Source organism: Urocampus carinirostris, chromosome 10, assembly GCF_059441175.1.
Source record: "Urocampus carinirostris isolate Australia breed hairy pipefish chromosome 10, RoL_Ucar_1.0, whole genome shotgun sequence".
Lineage (NCBI taxonomy): Eukaryota > Metazoa > Chordata > Actinopteri > Syngnathiformes > Syngnathidae > Urocampus > Urocampus carinirostris.
Genome location: NC_142358.1, coordinates 44,280,145 through 44,297,884, shown reverse-complemented (window position 1 = coordinate 44,297,884; position 17,740 = coordinate 44,280,145). Strand labels below are relative to the sequence as shown.

Below are 17,740 nucleotides of genomic sequence, written 5' to 3'. Positions count from 1 at the left end.
TCGTTTGGAATGGGAACGGAGACGAAATGAGATGCTTTAAAGCACTCCATTTGAGATTTCGTTTTGTAGTCACGTTGTTGCAAATACACCAAGAGACAAGACGGGCATCCGAACCCCCGCGAGTACAATATTGACCATTAAACATATATATTGATATCTATCGGCCATTTTTCTTCCACAGGGTTGATGAAAAAGCCCGCGGGCCGTGGTTTGGCCGCCCTCCTTAAAACGGCCCCCGGAGTGAACCCTCAAATGCCTTTTCTCGTTTCACGGACTTTTATTTCATCACGGGAGACGATTTATCTCGGTGAGGCGCGCGGTTCTCTCGCCTGGCGGCAGAGGGCCGTCGTTTCGTCCTTGGAAATAAGCGTCGCTCTCCCCGTCAAGACATTTTCCACGTCCACGCCAAAAACGCCAAGCGGCCGACTCCTCTTCGTTCGGCGAAAGGAAAAAGAAACCGGACGCGAACCGCGGCGTCGGGGAACGGTATGAACGTGCCGTCCCGCCGATGGCCTTTAGAGGGCAGCGTTGGCTGTCCCGGGAATTTCGCCGCGAGGATCCCGTACCGAGTCGTTCTCGAGCATGCCAAAAAGGAGCTTCCCGAGAGAACTCCGATGGCTTCGCGTCTCCGTCCGAAGAGACGGACGAGCGACCGAAGCAGAAAAAACAAACGCCGTCCCGTCAAATTCTCTCCGTTTCAAAGTCCAGAAGACAAAAACCTTTTCCGGTCGAAAACTAAACAAACTCGAGCGGAGAGCGTCCGCATCGTGGTGAAAATTCTAATCGTGAACGGTGAGATCAAGGAGTGGACCGGAATCTCTTCGGCGGGACCGACTTTTCAAAATGGAGTCCGAAATTGCAAATGGCGTCTCACCAAATCCAATTTGGAGCCGGTCCCATTCGGGTTCCGGTGGAATTCCTTCCCTCGTAACAAACAAAGACACCAAAGTCGACGTGTAGCGACTGGAGCTAGCGTGAGGGCTCTAGCTTATCGGCGGCGGCGGGGGGGGGCTGTGGGGGCCCCCTCCCCTGTCAGACCGCCGCCCGGATAAGACCCGCATCGGAGCCAAAAAGCGGGAACGAAGGGACTTTGTTTGGGTTAGGGACGGCAAATGTCTCCGCCAGATTAAAAGAGGACAAAAACAACCGGAGAGACGCCAGTGTCTAGCGAGTCGTCGGCCGATACCGCGCGACGAATGATAATCTTTCAGACAAACAAATACAAAGTTTTCTTCCTAGGAGTATTTTTTTTTTTTGTGCTTATCTCTTTGATCAACATCAAAATCAATTCGATTGCGGCCACCGGGAGGCGCTGAATAATACACCCCGTTACTTTAGACCTCCACACGGAGGCAGGGGGCCTCCGACGCGCGGCCCAGGGACTGCCGTTGGCCCCCGGGCCGCGAGTTTACAAAGAGCTGTCAGACAAGGGAAACAAAAGCGTGCCGCTTGGAAAAGCTCCCAGGTGCGGACCAAGTGGCCTTTGCTGTTTGAATTTATGTGGATACCAGGGGCGTTACTAGCAGGGGGCAATGCCCCCCCACAAACATGCTCTGCCCACCCAAAGAAAACTAGATGTCTTTAAAATGAAAACAAGAGAAAAGACAAAAAAAAAAAATAAAGCAATAAAAAAGAAGCAAAATGCTGAGGAAAAGCTAGAAATACAGAAACAAAAGAATAAAAGGAAATAAATGGAAAGAAAAAAGGAATAAGAAAACAAGCAGAGAAAGAAACAGAGGGAAAGCAAGAAAATGAATGAAACAAAAAAGGAAAAGAGAAGTAAAAAAGGACAAAGAAAAAGGGACCAAGAAAAAATGAAAGAAGGAGAAAAGGGTCTCGGTATTTGACAGGAGAGAAAGGACTGTTTTTTTTCTTCTTCTACTCAACCATAAGTAACCGAGATCCCCGCAGGACACCAGAAAAGGTCCTATTTCCTTAAACTTTTCAGTGTCCAAAAAGAAACTCAAACGCAAATGGTGAAAGTCAGAAGAGAGAGTCATCGAAAGTCCTTTTTTTCATTGTGCCTCTTGCTTTTTGTGCAGGCGTGCAAGTGCGCCCCCAAGCGGCCGTGTCACTGCCATGGGCTCCCAGGACAAAAGGTAAGGACGAAAATAGTTCGGTCTGCACCAAGAGAAGCACAAGAGAAAAATCAGCCGCAGTTTGAAAGAGGTCCACTTGATGTTGACAAAGCAACTGGAGCTAGATTACTTTCTCTCTCTCTCTCACTCGCTCTCTCTCTTTTTTTGCTCGCTCCTTTTCTTTCTCTTTCACTCCCATTTTCTCTGTCTTTCGCATTCATTTTTGCCCTCTTCTTCACTCTCTTATCTCTCTTTCGCTATATCTGTCTTTCTCTCTTTCTATGTCTGTCTTTCTCTCTTTTATCTTTCTATCTCGTTTTTTCTCCCTCTTTCATCTTTTCCTATCTCTCTTTCTCTGTCTTTCATGTTTTCTCTTTCTCTTTTCTCCTCTCTCTCTCTCTCTCTCTCTCTCTCTCACTCTGTCTCTTTTTCCACTTTCTTTCTATGTATCACTGTCTTTCTCTCTCTAGTTATCTCCCTTGTTCTCTATCTTTCTCTCAGAAGATCTCTCTCTCTCTCTCTCTCTCTCTCTCTCTCTCTCTCTCTCTCTCTCTCTTTCTCTCTTTCTCTCTCTCTCTCTCTCTCTCTTTTTACACCCTCCTTTTCTTTCTCTTTCACTCTCATTTTCTCTGTCCTTCTAATTATTCTAGCCCTCTTCTCCACTCTCACTTTCTCTCTTTCTCTATATCTGTCTTTCTCTCTATGTATATCTGTCATTCTCTCTCTTGTCTTTTTTCTATCTCGTCTTTCATCTCTTCCTTTCTCTCTTTCTCTCTCTTTCGTGTATTCTCTTTCTCTTTTCTCCCTCTCCCTCTGTCTCTTTTTTTCTCTAATTCTCTCCCTTTCTCTCCCTTTCTCTATCTTTCTCTCTTTCTCTCTCTCTGTCTTGTTCTCCCTCTCGTTTTCCTTCTCACACACCTCGTCTCGTCACGAAGAGACACCAGCGCCTCCTACTTCATCTTTGAGCCACTGCACCCAAAGATTCTTCGACGTCCAATCACTTGGCCCGCCCGGCCTCGGTTCTTCCCAATAATGCCTTATTTTTTAAACACTTGACACGAATTCTTTGTTAAAGGGACAGCGTGTCATATTTGACCGCTAGATGTCACTGTGTAGTGTCGTGCGACCAAAAACGAGTGGTAAAAAAGCAGAAGAATACAAACTACACAGACTCAAAGTAGTTGAGATTTTTTTTGCAAAGAAAAAGGAGGAAAAAGAGGAGAAAAGGAAAGAAAACAGGATGATAAAAGAACAGGGAAAGGAAAGCAAAAAGAAAAGTTAAAAAAAGAGAAAGTTAAAAAAAAAAAAAGATTGTGGCCAAATCTTACGTTGGCGATCTAGCGCACAACTGTCTACGTTCTGCTACCCTCTGCCGGCGGTCAGACAGTACTGCAAGAGCTCACACGCGCTTCATCGATTCCGTCTCATTTTTGAGAACCGGCTTTTTTAGCTCGGCTCACGAGAAAAGGCCGTCTTTTTCGGAAAATTTCAAGTCATATAGCAGGACGAATCCCTTCCAAATGCAAAACAAAATTAGAAGTATTACTTTTCGGTGCTAGAAATCAAATATAATATACAAGAACTTTTGACTGTTTCCAATCCCACTTTAAAATTATTGAGCCTGATTGGTCGGGAGCCAGCTTATGACCTTCACTCCCAAGAGCCGGTTCAAAAAGCCGTTACATTCGCCGACGACACATCTGCTCAAGTTTTCAGGCGAAAGAAGAGAGAGACGTGCTGGACTGGGCGCATACAGGGGCGTAAACAGGCCGTTTCTGGGGGGGGCTCAAGCCCCCCGCCCTAAACTCACCCCATTTTTAAAACTCCCCTTTCCCCGATAAAGGACAGGCAGGGGCGGGCAACTCTTTGGAGCGGCCACGCGGGGCCACATTGGGTTCCAAAGTTTGGCCAAGGGACCATCCTGGTGACCTAGACAACGTCTTATCGACACGCACATGATGTTTCCTTTTAGATCGACTTGATTTGTGAATTGGTCACAAATAAACTATGATAATACATCAGGTCCCTGTTTTAAGCATTTCCTTTCATTTTTTTAATATTACCGTAGGTGTATTTTTGTAGCGTCTTTGTTGTCATTTTTCTGTAGTCACATTTTTTGTTCTAGTTTTACTGTCGTAATATTTTTGTTGTGTTGTTTTTCCAAAATAATATTTAAGGTCCCTGTTTTGAAGCACTACATTTGTAGTCATTTTGTTGTATCTCTGTAGTATTTCCGGATCAGTATATTTGATACATTTTGACTATATATAGACCGTTCTTGTTTGGCGGGCCGAATGAAAGAACCTGACGAGCCGCGTGCGGCCCGCGGGCTGAAGTTCGGCCACGCCGGCTCTCGGTGCTCAGCGCCCCCAAATCTATCGACCTAAAATGTCCCCCGGGAGACTTTGCGCTCGGAACTGAGAGACCTTATCGAGTCTGAAAAAAATCCCTGTTTGACATAAAGATCATCAATGAGACTGTCACGATTCTCGTGGCGATTGTCGCAGTCGGAAGCGTGAAGTCGTTAGCGTGTCGTCCTTAGAATGACTTATGAGCACATGAATATGTAGCCTTTAGCATGACTCGTTAGCATGTAGTAATTAGCGTGTAGCTGTTAGCATGACTCGTTAGCATGGAGTCTTTAGCACGACTTGTTAGAATGTAGTCATTGGCATGTACCCATTAGCATGACTGATTAGCATGTAGTCGTTAGCATTAACCCTTCGTATGACTCGTTAGTGTCTATTTGTTAGCATGATTTGTTAGCGTCTTCTCACTAACATGTAGCTCGTTAGCATGTAGCCGTTAGCATGACTTGTTAGCATCCACTCGTTAACATGTAGTCATTAGCATGTAATCAATAGCATGTAGCCGTGAGCGGGTAGTCGTTGGCATCTCGTCGGTAGCACGTAGCCTTCGGAACGTAGCTCTCGGGGTTAGACTTTATGCGGGTCAGTGACCCACTTGGGCCCCTGGTTACCACGGTGACCTAGCCCCCCCCTCATTCGTTCTGGACGATAATGTTGCGTGAGGAGCGGACGAGCCACCGGCAACACGGCCGGCGCTATGTCATCTCAATGTTAATCGTGTGACACGTTCAGGGTGAGGCCGGTTACCACGGTTACGAGGGCCTGCCCGGACTCATCGGTTACCCCGGCAACGAAGGGAGCCAAGGACCCCAAGGATTCCAGGTGAGCTGTCCGTCCGTGCCGCGGTCGTCACGGCGGCGGGGAAAACGCCCGACTCACCGGTCTGGACTCCCGCAGGGTGGACGGGGCTCGGCCGGACCCTCGGGACTCAAAGGCGCTCGGGTAGGAAGCTCGTCCGGAGCGAACCCTGCCGACCGTACCCGGCCGGCTTGTTGACGGTGCTGTGTTTTCAGGGCGTTCCGGGTCCTCCGGGGTTTCCCGGCCCTCCCGGCCTTCCGGTGAGTTTGGTGCTGACAGCCGACCGTGTTTCCTGGGTGACTTCGTTTTTGTTTTCAGGGTCGTCCGGGCAGCGAAGGTCCGGCGGGCCCAGCCGGACTCCCGGGATGCAACGGGACCCAGGTAATCCAGGCCGCGTCCTTCCAAAACGGAAGAGGGACGGCACAACCGGGATGACTTCCCATTCCTGTTAAGGACGATGAAGGGCGTTATTGTTGTTTTTTTGTGGTGGTCTCAGGGCGCAGAGGGCTTCCCCGGTTTCCCCGGAGCGCCGGGATCGGTCGGCTATAGCGTGAGTTTTCCCGCAACGCCGCCGCAAACGCCCGAGCGTCCCTGCTAACGTTAGCCGTGTGTTTTTAGGGACGGCCGGGAGAACCGGGACAGAAGGTTTGGGTCCGCTCGGACTAAAAACTCGCGGCCCGTCGCGCTTCACCTGCGAAAACCTTTTCTTTCTTCCAGGGAGATTCGCCCGTCTTTGCTGATTCGGTCGCCGTCAAAGGGGCACGAGGTCCACGAGGACCAGACGGGGACAAGGTGAGTTCTCCTTCCTCGCTCGCCTGCAGGGGACGGTTGAATTCCTTCCCAGTAAGAATCCGACATGTTTGCGAGGCAGTGAAGGACTCTCTGGTGGTTTGGTGGAATGAAAATGTAGGAACCCAAATCTATGAGTGTCCTTGAGCTGTATTCTCGTTTGTCCAGAGGGTGGCGCACATTCATTTCTATGTGTATAAAGGTAGAAATATTTGTGTTGTCAGCCACAGAAGAGCGTTAGATTTGGACCCCTATGCTACGATACGCTACTCTAGGCTGCTAGGATGCTAAAGTTGTCACAAGGCAGATGATGTAAAATGCAAAAATTCTGTTCAACCTGAACTCAAAACCATCAAGGTGACCTCGAGGCCTCAGCCGCCACCGGCTCAAGACTAACGATTCCTAGGAGAGTGGCTATGCTAAGCCAACCATCAGAACATGAAAACAAAAATTGTGCTGACTTTACAGGGTTTGATTGGAGATCCGGGGCCTACGGGTTTCCCAGGGCCATCAGGACCCGCTGGACTTCCTGTATGTTTACTGATTCTCTCGAGTTTCCTTATGAAGATTCCGGGTTCCTGATCAGATGCAGCTAAAAATTTGTGTTTTGTTCCTTTGCAGGGACGTCCGGGCTCACCGGGGTTGCAGGGAGAGAAGGTGAGATGGGATAGCCCGAGTGTACATTAAGCTCCAACTTTGATTACGTTGTCTATCAGGGTCAAGAGGGGCCTAGTCCAGTCAGTCCAGGTCCACGAGGACCCAAGGTGGGTCGGTTGCACAGCTTTGGCCTTAAGTCCACATTTTCATGATGTTTTTGCTCCAAGGGAGATGGCGGCCCCGTCGGGGTCCCGGGGCCGAAAGGAATCAAGTTGTATGCGGAGGGACCCAAAGAACTCAAGGTCCATTTCATTCGGGGATTGATTTAGGGTTTCTTCTTCGTCAAATTATTTGTTTATCCTTCTTGTTCCACTTGGCCCACTCATTTGTCTTTTTCAGGGCGAACCTGGCGACGTTGGACTCAAAGGTTGTACCGGACCCTCCGTAAGTCTTTCCTCTTGTCTTTCCTTTCGCTTCACTTTCTTGTCCTGCGAGCTGAGCTGGGTTTGTCTCGCCAGGGTCCTGCCGGAAGATCGGCAAGCAAAGGCGAACCGGGCCAGCCAGGAGAGCCGGGCTCACCGGTAAGGTTCTCGACAAAGGTTGCAGTTTTTGGCGGTGGCGCTGCAGTCACGCCTGGCTTTTCCTCGGCAGGGCAAAGCGGGCAAGGACGGCCTCCCCGGAGAATTGGGCCAACCGGTGAGGAGCCGAACGGCGGTTGATTTTTGCCGCGTCACAAAATGACGGATTTGTTTGCGCCTGCAGGGAGAACTGGGCCCTGGTGGCTTGGTGGGTCCGCCAGGCATTGATGGAGTACAGGTAAGCTCTATATGAAGAGGGGCAACTCCAATTATGTTTGTTCTACCAAAGAATACGTGTATTTGATATTTTGCAAAGAGATGTCGTAACAAGAAATGTTTTTTTCTTGCGTTGAGGGCGAGAAAGGAGACCTTGGTCCTACTGGTCTTCCGGGCGAGGTAAGTCTTTGTGGGTCGTCCCGAACACCGGCTTGCACCTCCATCGCTTGAGGAAAACGGGTGTGGTTTGTTGTCTTTCTCTTCAATAGATCTTCTGGAAACCTGAATTTATAAAAGGCCGGACCGGGACTCCAGGCCCTCCTGGATCCGTCGGAGCCTCTGGAGAGCCAGGTACCCTTAATTTAGTATCTGAGGAATTTTGGACTTGCCCAATTGGTGTGTCTTGAGTAATCTTCTGTTGCTCTTTTACCAGGACTTGTGGGCTTTCCTGGACTAGAGGGTGAAAAAGGTATCCCCCAGTGACCAATCGCAAGAATTTCCAGTAGTGGTTAATACTTGATCCATCTCGCCAGGAGCGAGTCCGACCGGTCAGCCAGGCCCTCAGGGGCCACCGGGTTTTCCAGGACCTAAAGGACAGAAAGGGGAAAATGGGCCTATTGTCATTGGGCCTCCGGGACCAGAAGGGGTCCCAGGAAGTCCTGGACCTGGGGGAGAACCAGGAGAACCTGGAATACCAGGTGGTCTTTGTGTATGATATACGGCACTTATCCCAGCCTAGTCGTTTTGAGCCATAACTTTGCAAAAATTGCTAATGCGATGGACTGCACCATCAGACTTGTTTCAAGGTGCCATCGGATTCCCTGGCCCCAAAGGTGACAAGGGCTCGACCGGACCACCCGGTATTCGGGGGCAGGAAGGCCTCCATGGTAAGGGAACGTGACCGCAGCCCACGTCACCTCCAAAACTTGATTTATTTATTTCCGTTGCTGCTCAGGTGAGAAAGGGGCGCTTTGCCTGCTTTGCCCGGTTGTGGCGGGACCACCCGGACCTCCAGGACCACCCGGGGAACCGGGAGTAGACGGTGTCAAAGGTAAACGTACAAGGAAAAAAAAATGCTACCGTCGTTGTCATCTCCAGAAAGAGGGATACCTTGACTTACGAGATTAAGTGATATTGCCTATATTTCTCCTGGACTTTAAGAAGTGTCTCGAAAAGCAAAAAGGACTTCCTGGTGCATGTCCCAAGATCCTTTGGGACCATCTCACATCCGCGCTCAAGTAACCACCGTTAGCAAAATGTCAGTTTCAAGCATTTGATTTATAATACCTCAGTCCAAGTTTAGAGGACTGAAGGATGCAAACAGCCAGCAGGGCCGTTCCAGGCTCTCCACTGAACAAACAGATTCCAAAAATAATAGTCTTGCCGGTTGTCTCGACGGAGCTAAGCTAAAGTTAGCTATCAATCCTCATTTTAAACTAAAACTCAAAGACGCGGCAATAGCATCCCCGAGAGAACCAAATTATCAACTGCAATTTTTTTTACATATTGGTGCCACTTGTGGATTTGTCTTTTACGGTAGTTGGACTTGGAGGTTGCCCTTTCTCTCCAGTTAGAAGCAGGAATAGACCAGGAACTGGTGACCAGCTAATTGTTAGTCTTCCGTAGGTCAAGGTACCACTCCAACACTAATCAGCCCCTTGAATACATTTGTATTTGGTCTTTGGATTCCCCAGGCACATTAGGAACTCCAGGGCCCAAAGGCCAAACAGGTCCGAAGGGTATGGCCGGAGCACCTGGCCTGCAGGTGAGCTCACTTCAGCCCCGTCCTAGATTTGAGCCTAATCCTTTTCAATGTGTTAAATCTCTACATCACATCCCCAGAGAAGTACAGACGGCGAAATAATGATGTGTCTGTCGGGCTCTGCAGGGTCTATTTGGTATTCAAGGACTGCCGGGACGTCCAGGTCTTACGGGGGATCCGGGTATCATGAGGAGATTCGGGCAGAAGGGGGAAGTTGGGAACCCAGGCTTGGAAGGTGCGCCTGGCCTCGAGGGTCAAGATGGGCTTCCCGGGACCCCGGGACCCGAAGGGAGCCCGGGACCCGAAGGAAGCCCTGTAAGTATCCAACTTGGAGTTTGGGTTTACAGGACTGATGAGAGCGGAGTGCCGACAGTAGTGACGGTCCAACATTAAGCAACGCCAGTAAATGCCTCTAAATCTCTTGGGTCTTGACAAAACACAAACTTGGTATGAAGAAAGCCCCTGCAAAAAAACTGTATTGTAACACCTGGGTGGTGCCCAATATCTCATCAGAAGATAATAAAGCAATTGTTCTACAAAAACAAAAATAAATCGCATGCTGATGTGGAACTTGCCTCATTTGATTATTTGTCTGCAGGAACAAGGACCCAAAGGCTTCAGGGGTCCTGATGGAGTGGCCGGTTCCAGAGGACTACCAGGACAAATGGGTCCACCGGGGCCTCCGGGAATCGGTGCTCCCGGACCACCAGGACTACCGGGGGATATGGGAGTTATGGGACTGCCGGGTGAGCCTGGAAAACCAGGTATGACTAGACATTTACCGTCAAAGGACAAAAGGCGTCGTTTATAAGTACTTATTGTGTATTTCAGGAGAAAAAGGTTCTCCTGGTCAAATCACGAGCAGCCCGGGAGATCCTGGCCAAAAAGGAGAGAAGGGTTCGCCAGGCAATCCTGGATCAGCAGGTCGGATTCAGATCTGATTTGGCAACTTGATAACTCAACACGGATGACTTAGGCTTAAGTTTCAAAGTTATCAAGTCCGATCCAATTGTCTTCATCTTGTTGTTGTACTGCTGAACTCAGGTGTGATGGGACCTCCTGGGACTCTGGGATTGCCCGGTGTGAAAGGAGAAAGAGGACAAAAAGGCTTCACAATCCAGGGCCCTCCAGGTTTTCCTGGAGTCAAAGGCAAGATTTCAGAAGGCGTCCGGTCCCGAAAGGACTCAAATATGACATCATTGCTTCCCCTCCAGGATTAAAAGGCCTGGCAGGAGCTCCAGGGGTTCCAAGTTATGGAAGTAAAGGGCGCTCGGGACCGTCAGGACCTCCGGGACGACCTGGCTCTAAGGTAATGTGGTGTCATTTAGTGTTCAGATCACCCAACTCATCATTTTTGGACCTCGTGGTTTCAGGGTGATGCTGGTTTTGGTGTTCCGGGCCAGCAGGGCCAATTGGGTCCCCAAGGTGAAGATGGATCTGTGGGAGCACCCGGGTCTGATGGACCCCAAGGATTAGTCGGACTCCCAGGGTCCGCGGGACAGGCTGGAGAACCTGGTCCCAAAGGTATGAGGAGTTGCTTTTCCCATGAATTTGCTGCCCCTTACTTTTTACCTGTGCTTCAACTTTATGTTTTTTTAAAATAAGAGTAAAATGCAACTTTTAATGACCTCTTGTAGTGGACCTGGAATGTGATACAACAAATAGCAAATTAGTCAGTTTCTCACCGGGTTATGTAACCGTGTATCTGACCAGCCTTTGTGAATCACTTTCAACACTGCTCTAAAGGCCTGGCACTGTTTGCATGTATCTTAGGTTCCCAGGGTCTGGACGGGCTTTCTGGACCCCCTGGTCTTGTTGGACCTTGCCTCTTAGGAGAACCGGGACTTGAGGGACAACAGGGGCAAATGGGAGTCATTGGCTTTTCAGGTAGAAAATCCATCAATATCAACTTGAGAGGTCTCGAGTGCTCGTTGTTCCGCAGGAGGACGTGGTCTGAAGGGTGATAAAGGTGATCCCGGACTTCCCGGCATGGGAGCTATTGGCCCACAAGGACCGTTTGGCGTCCCTGGGTTTGATGGAACTCCCGGTCTACAGGGAAGTATCGGTTTGAAAGGGCAGAATGGAGCCACTGGTCAGCCGGGAAGTCCAGGTATGGGGAGAGGCTCAGTTTTGGTCTGACACAGTCAGGTTAAGAGATGGGATTTTTCAATATTGCAACTACAGACACACTGGCAAAAAAGACACCACAATTATGTATTTTTTCCAACACAGAAATGTCTATTTTTCTATGCCAGGCATAAGGGGAGCCTCTGGTCCTAGAGGACCTCAAGGGAGTCTAGGGGCCCTTGGGAAACCAGGAGAGCCTGGTATTGCTGGGCCAAAAGGTGTTGTGAAGTTGAGACAAATACGTCATGTCAGTTGTGAAACCGCTACCAAACTGTGGCTTTGCTTCAGGTGAAGAGGGTGTCAGCGGTTCCACAGGCTTTGAGGGCCCCCCTGGGCCACAGGGGGACAGAGGGGAGACGGGGCCAAAAGGAAAGCAAAGCATTGAGCAGATGTATGGAGACCCCGGAGATCCAGGACGCCCAGGTATGTGCATACAGTTCAGGAGTTTTTCTCATATTCGCACATCTCTGTTCTTTAGTCATGTTTACCAATGGCCTCTTTCCGTCCAATCACCGCGTCTGATGGTCCTTTTCCTTGTGAAGTTTTGTAAAAAGCCGGCAACCCATCTTCAAAGTCCCACAAAGTCTTTCGCATCTCTTTGTCCTCAGGATCTGTAGGTCTGACAGGCGCTAAAGGCGATCAAGGTACACCTGGGACCCCGGGTCGTGACGGCATCAGCGGCAGACCGGGGAGAGCCGGACCCCAAGGTGTTTTGCTCGTAGCATACAGTCGTTTTTTGGTTAATGCGGGCATTCTTGCGAAGGTTTCAACCGCAATAAGCGCAGAGAATTAGTAGGAAGTGGGTTTGTTTTTCCAGGGCCTCCAGGACCACCAGGCAGAGATGGAGAGACCGGTACTCCCGGTTCTTGTGGTGCCCCCGGCAATCCAGGGGATTTGGGGAAACCAGGTCAGTCCTTTGTTCTGGTGACAGACATAATGTTTCCAACATTGGACGATTGCGTCGTGTGTCCAGGTCTTAAAGGTGAAAAGGGTTCTATGGGACCACGTGGGGAAGCCGGATTTGACGGTATTGAAGGGCAAGAGGGTCTGAAAGGTGAAAAAGGGGAACCCAGTTTACCCAACGCTGGGCCCAAGGGATCTCCTGGTGAAAAGGTTGTGCATTGATTTCCTTTTTTTAGCACAATAAAAAAAAATCCACTGGAAAAATAAAGAGAATTGTAACTCTTGTCTTTGATGATCAATTGTCCAATCAAAATATCAACCATGAATATGATCTCTTATCAGAAGACATTTTTAAACAGAAGAGCATCACGGTCTCACCTTCAGCAGAAACTCTCAGGCCAATCTATGAATTATATTCTTCCAGGGACAGTCGGCTTGTGCAGGTCCCACAGGGCCAAAGGGGTTACCAGGCGACAGAGGAGCCTTTGGTTCTCCCGGAGACCGTGGACCCTGTGGTCCAAATGGAGATGCTGGCCCACCTGGTTGCAGAGGTCCCACTTTTGATTCAGTCCTCGTGTTAGCTTTACTTTGCTTCTCCTGGAATAGTTGTTGTGAGAACGTGTTTTTTTGTCTCAGGTCCTCCAGGTTATCCTGGTAAAAAAGGTTGTGATGGGCCTCCTGGGATCAACGGACCTCCGGGACCCAGCGGTCTTACAGGTGTCTCTGTTATAATACGAATTTAGATTTTATATAAACGTTTTAGCCGTGTCATAGTTACACCGTGGCATTTATATCTCAATTTCAGGTAACAAGGGGGCTCCTGGAAATCCAGGTGCATCCGGTCCCAGGGGAAACCAGGGACAGGATGGTATTCCAGGGCCTTCAGGAGAGAAAGGAGCCATGGGAGGTAAAGGAACATTCCTTCTCTTGAAATAATTTTGGTCACCTACCTTTGGGTTGTTCATATTCTAGAACCTGGAATTGGAGCCATGGGAGCAGAGGGCATAAAAGGTCCAGCAGGTGAATTTAGACCCTTTGATTTTATTGTGGAAAATCAATGCCTCAGTATCTAACGTTTGTCTCCAGGCTATGTTGGAGAAACCGGACCTACGGGGAGTTGTGGTCATCCGGGGCCTTCTGGTCCTGAAGGAAATCCGGGTTGCCCCGGTCCACCTGGGTCCCCAGGACCACCTGGTCTTCCTGGTAGACCAGGACCCTGTACTGAAGGGGAGAAGGGAACAAAAGGACTTGCGGGAGGAACTGGGCCAAAAGGTATTTTCAATCTATAGATATATGGATCCTTCCCGGGTTATTGTGATTATCCACCTTGTTTTAGGTCCACCAGGGTGTCAAGGGCCTCCCGGACCCCAAGGGTTTGGTGTCAAAGGAGAGAAGGGATCTAAGGGGGCAACAGGTAGCACAGGAAGCACTGGTTGTCGTGGTGATCCTGGACTGCCTGGCTTGCCGGTCAGTATGTGTACAATTTCTCCATAGGGTGCCTGTTCTTGTTGCATTTGCGTTTGTGGCGTCCAAGAGAATATGGAAATGGAATGTGTTCAGGGTCGAGATGGAGTCATGGGAGCACCGGGTCGCAAGGGCTCCATGGGGAATACCGGGCTTACCGGACCTGTCGGCAAGCACCGCATCTTTTTTTCTTTGTTTCCTTGTTCGAGAATGTCAAGTAGAGTTAACAATTATATTCAGACATCTCTCTGTTTTTTCAGGCATAGCGGGTGAAAATGGCCCACCAGGCATTAAAGGTTTACCTGGACCTGCAGGACCTACAGGGAGACAAGGTAAGACCACCAAAGAGCAGACAGAACCATCATGTCAAGGTGCCACAGGTCTTGTGAACACAAAAGTAAATATTTCTCCTGCAGGGAAGAGGGGTATGGACGTATCCAGAGAGGTGGTAGTCTTGCAGGGAGACCGAGGTTTGCCCGGAGGTCAGGGACTGCCAGGACACATGGGGTCCCCGGGAATACGAGGGAAAACCGGTGATCCAGGTGACTATATCATCTAGACACTGAGCCATGTCAATGTTTTTAGAAAAGCAGATGACATTTCTTTGTGACCTTTGCAGGTCTGAAAGGTAGGCGCGGGGACATTGGAAGGGAAGGGAGGTCCGGTTTTCCAGGCCTGAAAGGGGATCCTGGTGATAGAGGCAATCCCGGAATGACAGGTGAGAGCGAGTAAAGGGTCTTTTTTAGGAGTTCCTTTGGAAGAGCATTAACCTTATATGTGAGAAGCACACCCCAATGTTGCAGCAGGTTGTTGGGACAAGAAACATCCCAGATAAGGATAAACCCTATAAACACACTGTCCGGAACCACTCTGGAACAATCAAGCCGAGTCCTATTTATTTGTGTAGCCCTTTAACACAAAAACAAGTCTGCACACACCATTAATACTACATCCCCCTGATCTGAAAACTACACGAGGGCAAGGAAAAACTCCACGAAGTTCAACTTCCACAGAAGCACTAAATGACTTAGGAAGTAGACTAGAATCATGTCTTCACAAAGCCAGACTAAGACAAGAACTGTCCAGAACCACATTTGAAATATAGCGGAACGGCATTCCAACCACATAAAAATGCCCATGCAATGCCTGCAACCAAGTCCGAGTACTAAGTGCTGTGGTTCTCCAGGTTTGACGGGTCCGCCCGGTCCCACGGGTGCAAAAGGAGCGCGGGGTCTTCCTGGGTCGTGTGTGGACAACCCCGAGAAAGATGGCTTCCTGTTCAGCCGGCACAGTCAGAAGGTTCTGGTCCCGGACTGTCCGTCCGGATCGGTGAAAGTGTACAGCGGCTTCTCGCTGCTCTTCATCAACGGGAACAACCGAGCTCACGGGCAGGACTTGGGTACGTGCCGCAAACCGGGAGGGCAAAACCGAGCGCCCGCGAGCTAGCGAGCGACTCGCTTTGACTTGGAGCTGTCCTTCATTTGTGTGGTCAGGAGCTCTGGGGAGCTGCCTCCCTCGTTTCAGCACCATGCCGTTCCTGTTCTGTAATACTGACAGCACCTGCCGCTACGCTGCACGCAATGACTATTCCTATTGGCTGTCCACCGACCAGGCCGGGATCAGCACCTCGCCTTTCATCTCGGGACCCCTCCTGAAGAACTATATCAGCCGGTACTAAACCGTGTGATAAACGTCGACGCGTGCGCCGGTAACACGCGTGTTTTTCAGGTGCACGGTATGCGAGTCGCCAACCAACGTGATGACGGTCCACAGTCAGACCCGTTTGCTACCCGACTGTCCACCGGGATGGGATTCTCTGTGGTCGGGTTTTTCCTTTGTCATGGTGGGTTCTGTTTAATCTGAAACACCTCCCCCATCGAGATAGCTGCCTTCAACCACCTCAGCCTGATGCCTCTCATCCATAATGTTACCTGTTAGGAGGTGGACCCAAACACAGGAAAATCAGATCAGGGGGAAGATGAGGTTAAATAATAACATACAGGAACAAAGTAACAAACACGTGCCCCCATGAAACCAACGACATAAGGTCCAAACCAGAAACAAAAAACAAACCCAAAAAAAAGTGGCACAAATGTGGTTGACCGACCTTTCATGCCTTCTAAGCAGTTGCTATAGACGGTTGGGGTAATCAGAACCTGAGATTAGATACAGTTGTGTCCAGTTTCACACGGTCGGCGCCCTCTTGTATAAGGGGGTGTGCTAGATCTTCATACACAATACTGGTTCTGCGCCATACCTTGCTGAACCACTAGGTTGGTGTTGGTGCCACACAGCCTGCTTTGTTTTTTTTCCAGTACACACACCACAGGTGCTTAATAGGATGTGGGTAGGATCATTATCACTTTGGTCTTACAACTCTGCATCAAAATGACTTTGATCCGGTATTGTGGCAAAGAGGCATCAGTTGAAGGTGTTTTCCAGGCTCAGATACGGCAAGGAACTTCACGTTCCACGTTTGATTTTCCTCCATAGATTTTGTCTGCCTCAGATTTAGCACCATCAGCTACAACCCTTTCAGACCCCAGATGTTTGGTTGTCTCTGTTGCTTTGGTCTCAGCCAAGGTGACGTTAAGCCACAGAAGCGGTCTACGTTCTCAGTGTTTTGTCTACCCTTTAGGAAACCGGCGTTGGGGCAGAGGGTTCAGGTCAACCCCTGTCATCGCCCGGCTCGTGTCTGGAGAATTTCCGCAAGATTCCTTTCATCGAGTGTCACGGCAGAGGGACTTGCAACTTCTACACCGACTCATACTCGTATTGGCTGGCGGCGCTGGACCCGAGTCGCATGTTCAGGTTTTGACTCGCCGCCAGGCGCGTACACAAGCTCCGAGACCATGACCCGCGAGCCCGTCCCTTTGTCTTGCAGCAAACCCGAACCTCGGACCGAGGCCGGGGACCCGCCGGAACATTTAATCAGTCGTTGCAGGGTTTGCTCCAAGAGACCGTGACCGCTGACGCCTTCGTGGACCTCAGCCACATGGACCGGACCCAAACCACACCGACCGCACCTGCAATGAAGTCCTCCCTTCCGGCAAAACCTGTGATCCGCTCGTGGCCGATGACCCTATTTGTTAGCACTCGCGGCTTCGAAATCCTGCAACGTGTTTAGAGGCCGTCGCAGGAAGGAGCCCAGAATCTCGCTGATTTTCCTCGATCAGACTGACCGGGCCGGAAGGTCCTATTGGACACCGTGCAGCAAAACGGTGCCAGACCATGTTTTTGTGTGACCTGTGTTAAAAAAATGGCACTCCCCTCATGATCGATGAAAATCCCTCCGAAGGGTTTCAACCGACGAACCGGCCGGTACTGATCCGAAGAGGTCCAAGATGTTGTACTGCTCTTCTTATCTTCTAATCGGGAATTTTCAGAGCACTCGAAAGATTTCTGTCATTTTCAAAGTTGCTTTATCGTGAAGCTAGCTTGGAGGGCTAGCATCCTTTTCTAAACTCTAGAACCAATTTTTCATCCCCTCCAGAATGAGCAGCGGACAGCCAAAAGGCTTCGAACTAAGAACGTGGTGGATGTGCTGTTGATAGATACGTAAAGCTCTTGTACTTAGAAATACTACTAAAATATTACTATAGAAATACTATGATACAAAAATATTTGTACAAATATATTACAACAGAAAATCAACTGCAGTAATTGTGAAAATGATGAAAGAAATGCCGCAAATATATTAGTACGGAAATAACATTTCAACAGAAATACTACAATACTATGAAAATATCCTATAGAAATACTACAGAAAACCCTGTAGGAATATCCGAAAATGCTACAAAATAAAAGTACAGTCATACTGTGAAAATACGACAAAGTATTACGAAATAAAGATCCGGTGATACTATAAAAATACAACTAGAGTATTACTAGAAGAATAGTGTCTGATGAGGCCCCCAGCAAACATTCTTTACTTGACATTAGCATGCAGGGGGTCTTGATTGAGTGATGAACGCTGAGACGAATCAGTTGTCTGTCCTTTGGACATTCTATGTAGGAAAGCTAGTTGCTTTGCCTCTGCTACTTCTAATCTTTTTATTG

At 49.2% G+C, this 17,740-nt stretch overlaps 1 protein-coding gene across 1 annotated transcript; it reads left to right on the top strand.

Moving 5' to 3' along the window:
• Positions 1-488: 488 nt before the first annotated feature.
• Positions 489-17,640, top strand: col4a3 (collagen, type IV, alpha 3). The gene is made up of 52 exons (XM_088344942.1): positions 489-974; positions 2,043-2,099; positions 5,180-5,269; positions 5,345-5,389; positions 5,461-5,505; positions 5,564-5,626; positions 5,742-5,795; positions 5,864-5,890; positions 5,963-6,037; positions 6,503-6,565; positions 6,656-6,691; positions 6,751-6,798; positions 6,859-6,933; positions 7,031-7,075; positions 7,150-7,212; positions 7,283-7,327; positions 7,394-7,447; positions 7,564-7,605; positions 7,695-7,776; positions 7,859-7,894; positions 7,959-8,123; positions 8,220-8,312; positions 8,381-8,476; positions 9,120-9,190; positions 9,314-9,502; positions 9,786-9,951; positions 10,019-10,111; positions 10,232-10,336; positions 10,402-10,496; positions 10,561-10,711; positions 10,961-11,074; positions 11,130-11,297; positions 11,443-11,532; positions 11,603-11,737; positions 11,923-12,021; positions 12,132-12,221; positions 12,288-12,427; positions 12,642-12,768; positions 12,854-12,934; positions 13,023-13,124; positions 13,190-13,237; positions 13,304-13,489; positions 13,554-13,684; positions 13,778-13,850; positions 13,942-14,013; positions 14,098-14,223; positions 14,301-14,399; positions 14,868-15,080; positions 15,175-15,352; positions 15,410-15,524; positions 16,320-16,492; positions 16,566-17,640. The coding sequence occupies exons 1-52, from the start codon at positions 489-491 to the stop codon at positions 16,645-16,647; spliced, it is 5,397 nt and encodes a 1,798-aa protein (XP_088201068.1). The 3' UTR covers positions 16,648-17,640.
• Positions 17,641-17,740: the final 100 nt, after the last annotated feature.

Coding starts and splice junctions, on each gene's coding strand:
- col4a3 (XM_088344942.1), top strand. CDS start 489: ATGAACGTGCCGTCCCGCCGATGGCCTTTAGAGGGCAGCGTTGGCTGT. Junction 6,799..6,858: donor CAGGTCCACGAGGACCCAAG/GTGGGTCGGTTG, acceptor TTTTGCTCCAAG/GGAGATGGCGGCCCCGTCGG. Junction 6,934..7,030: donor AGGGACCCAAAGAACTCAAG/GTCCATTTCATT, acceptor TGTCTTTTTCAG/GGCGAACCTGGCGACGTTGG.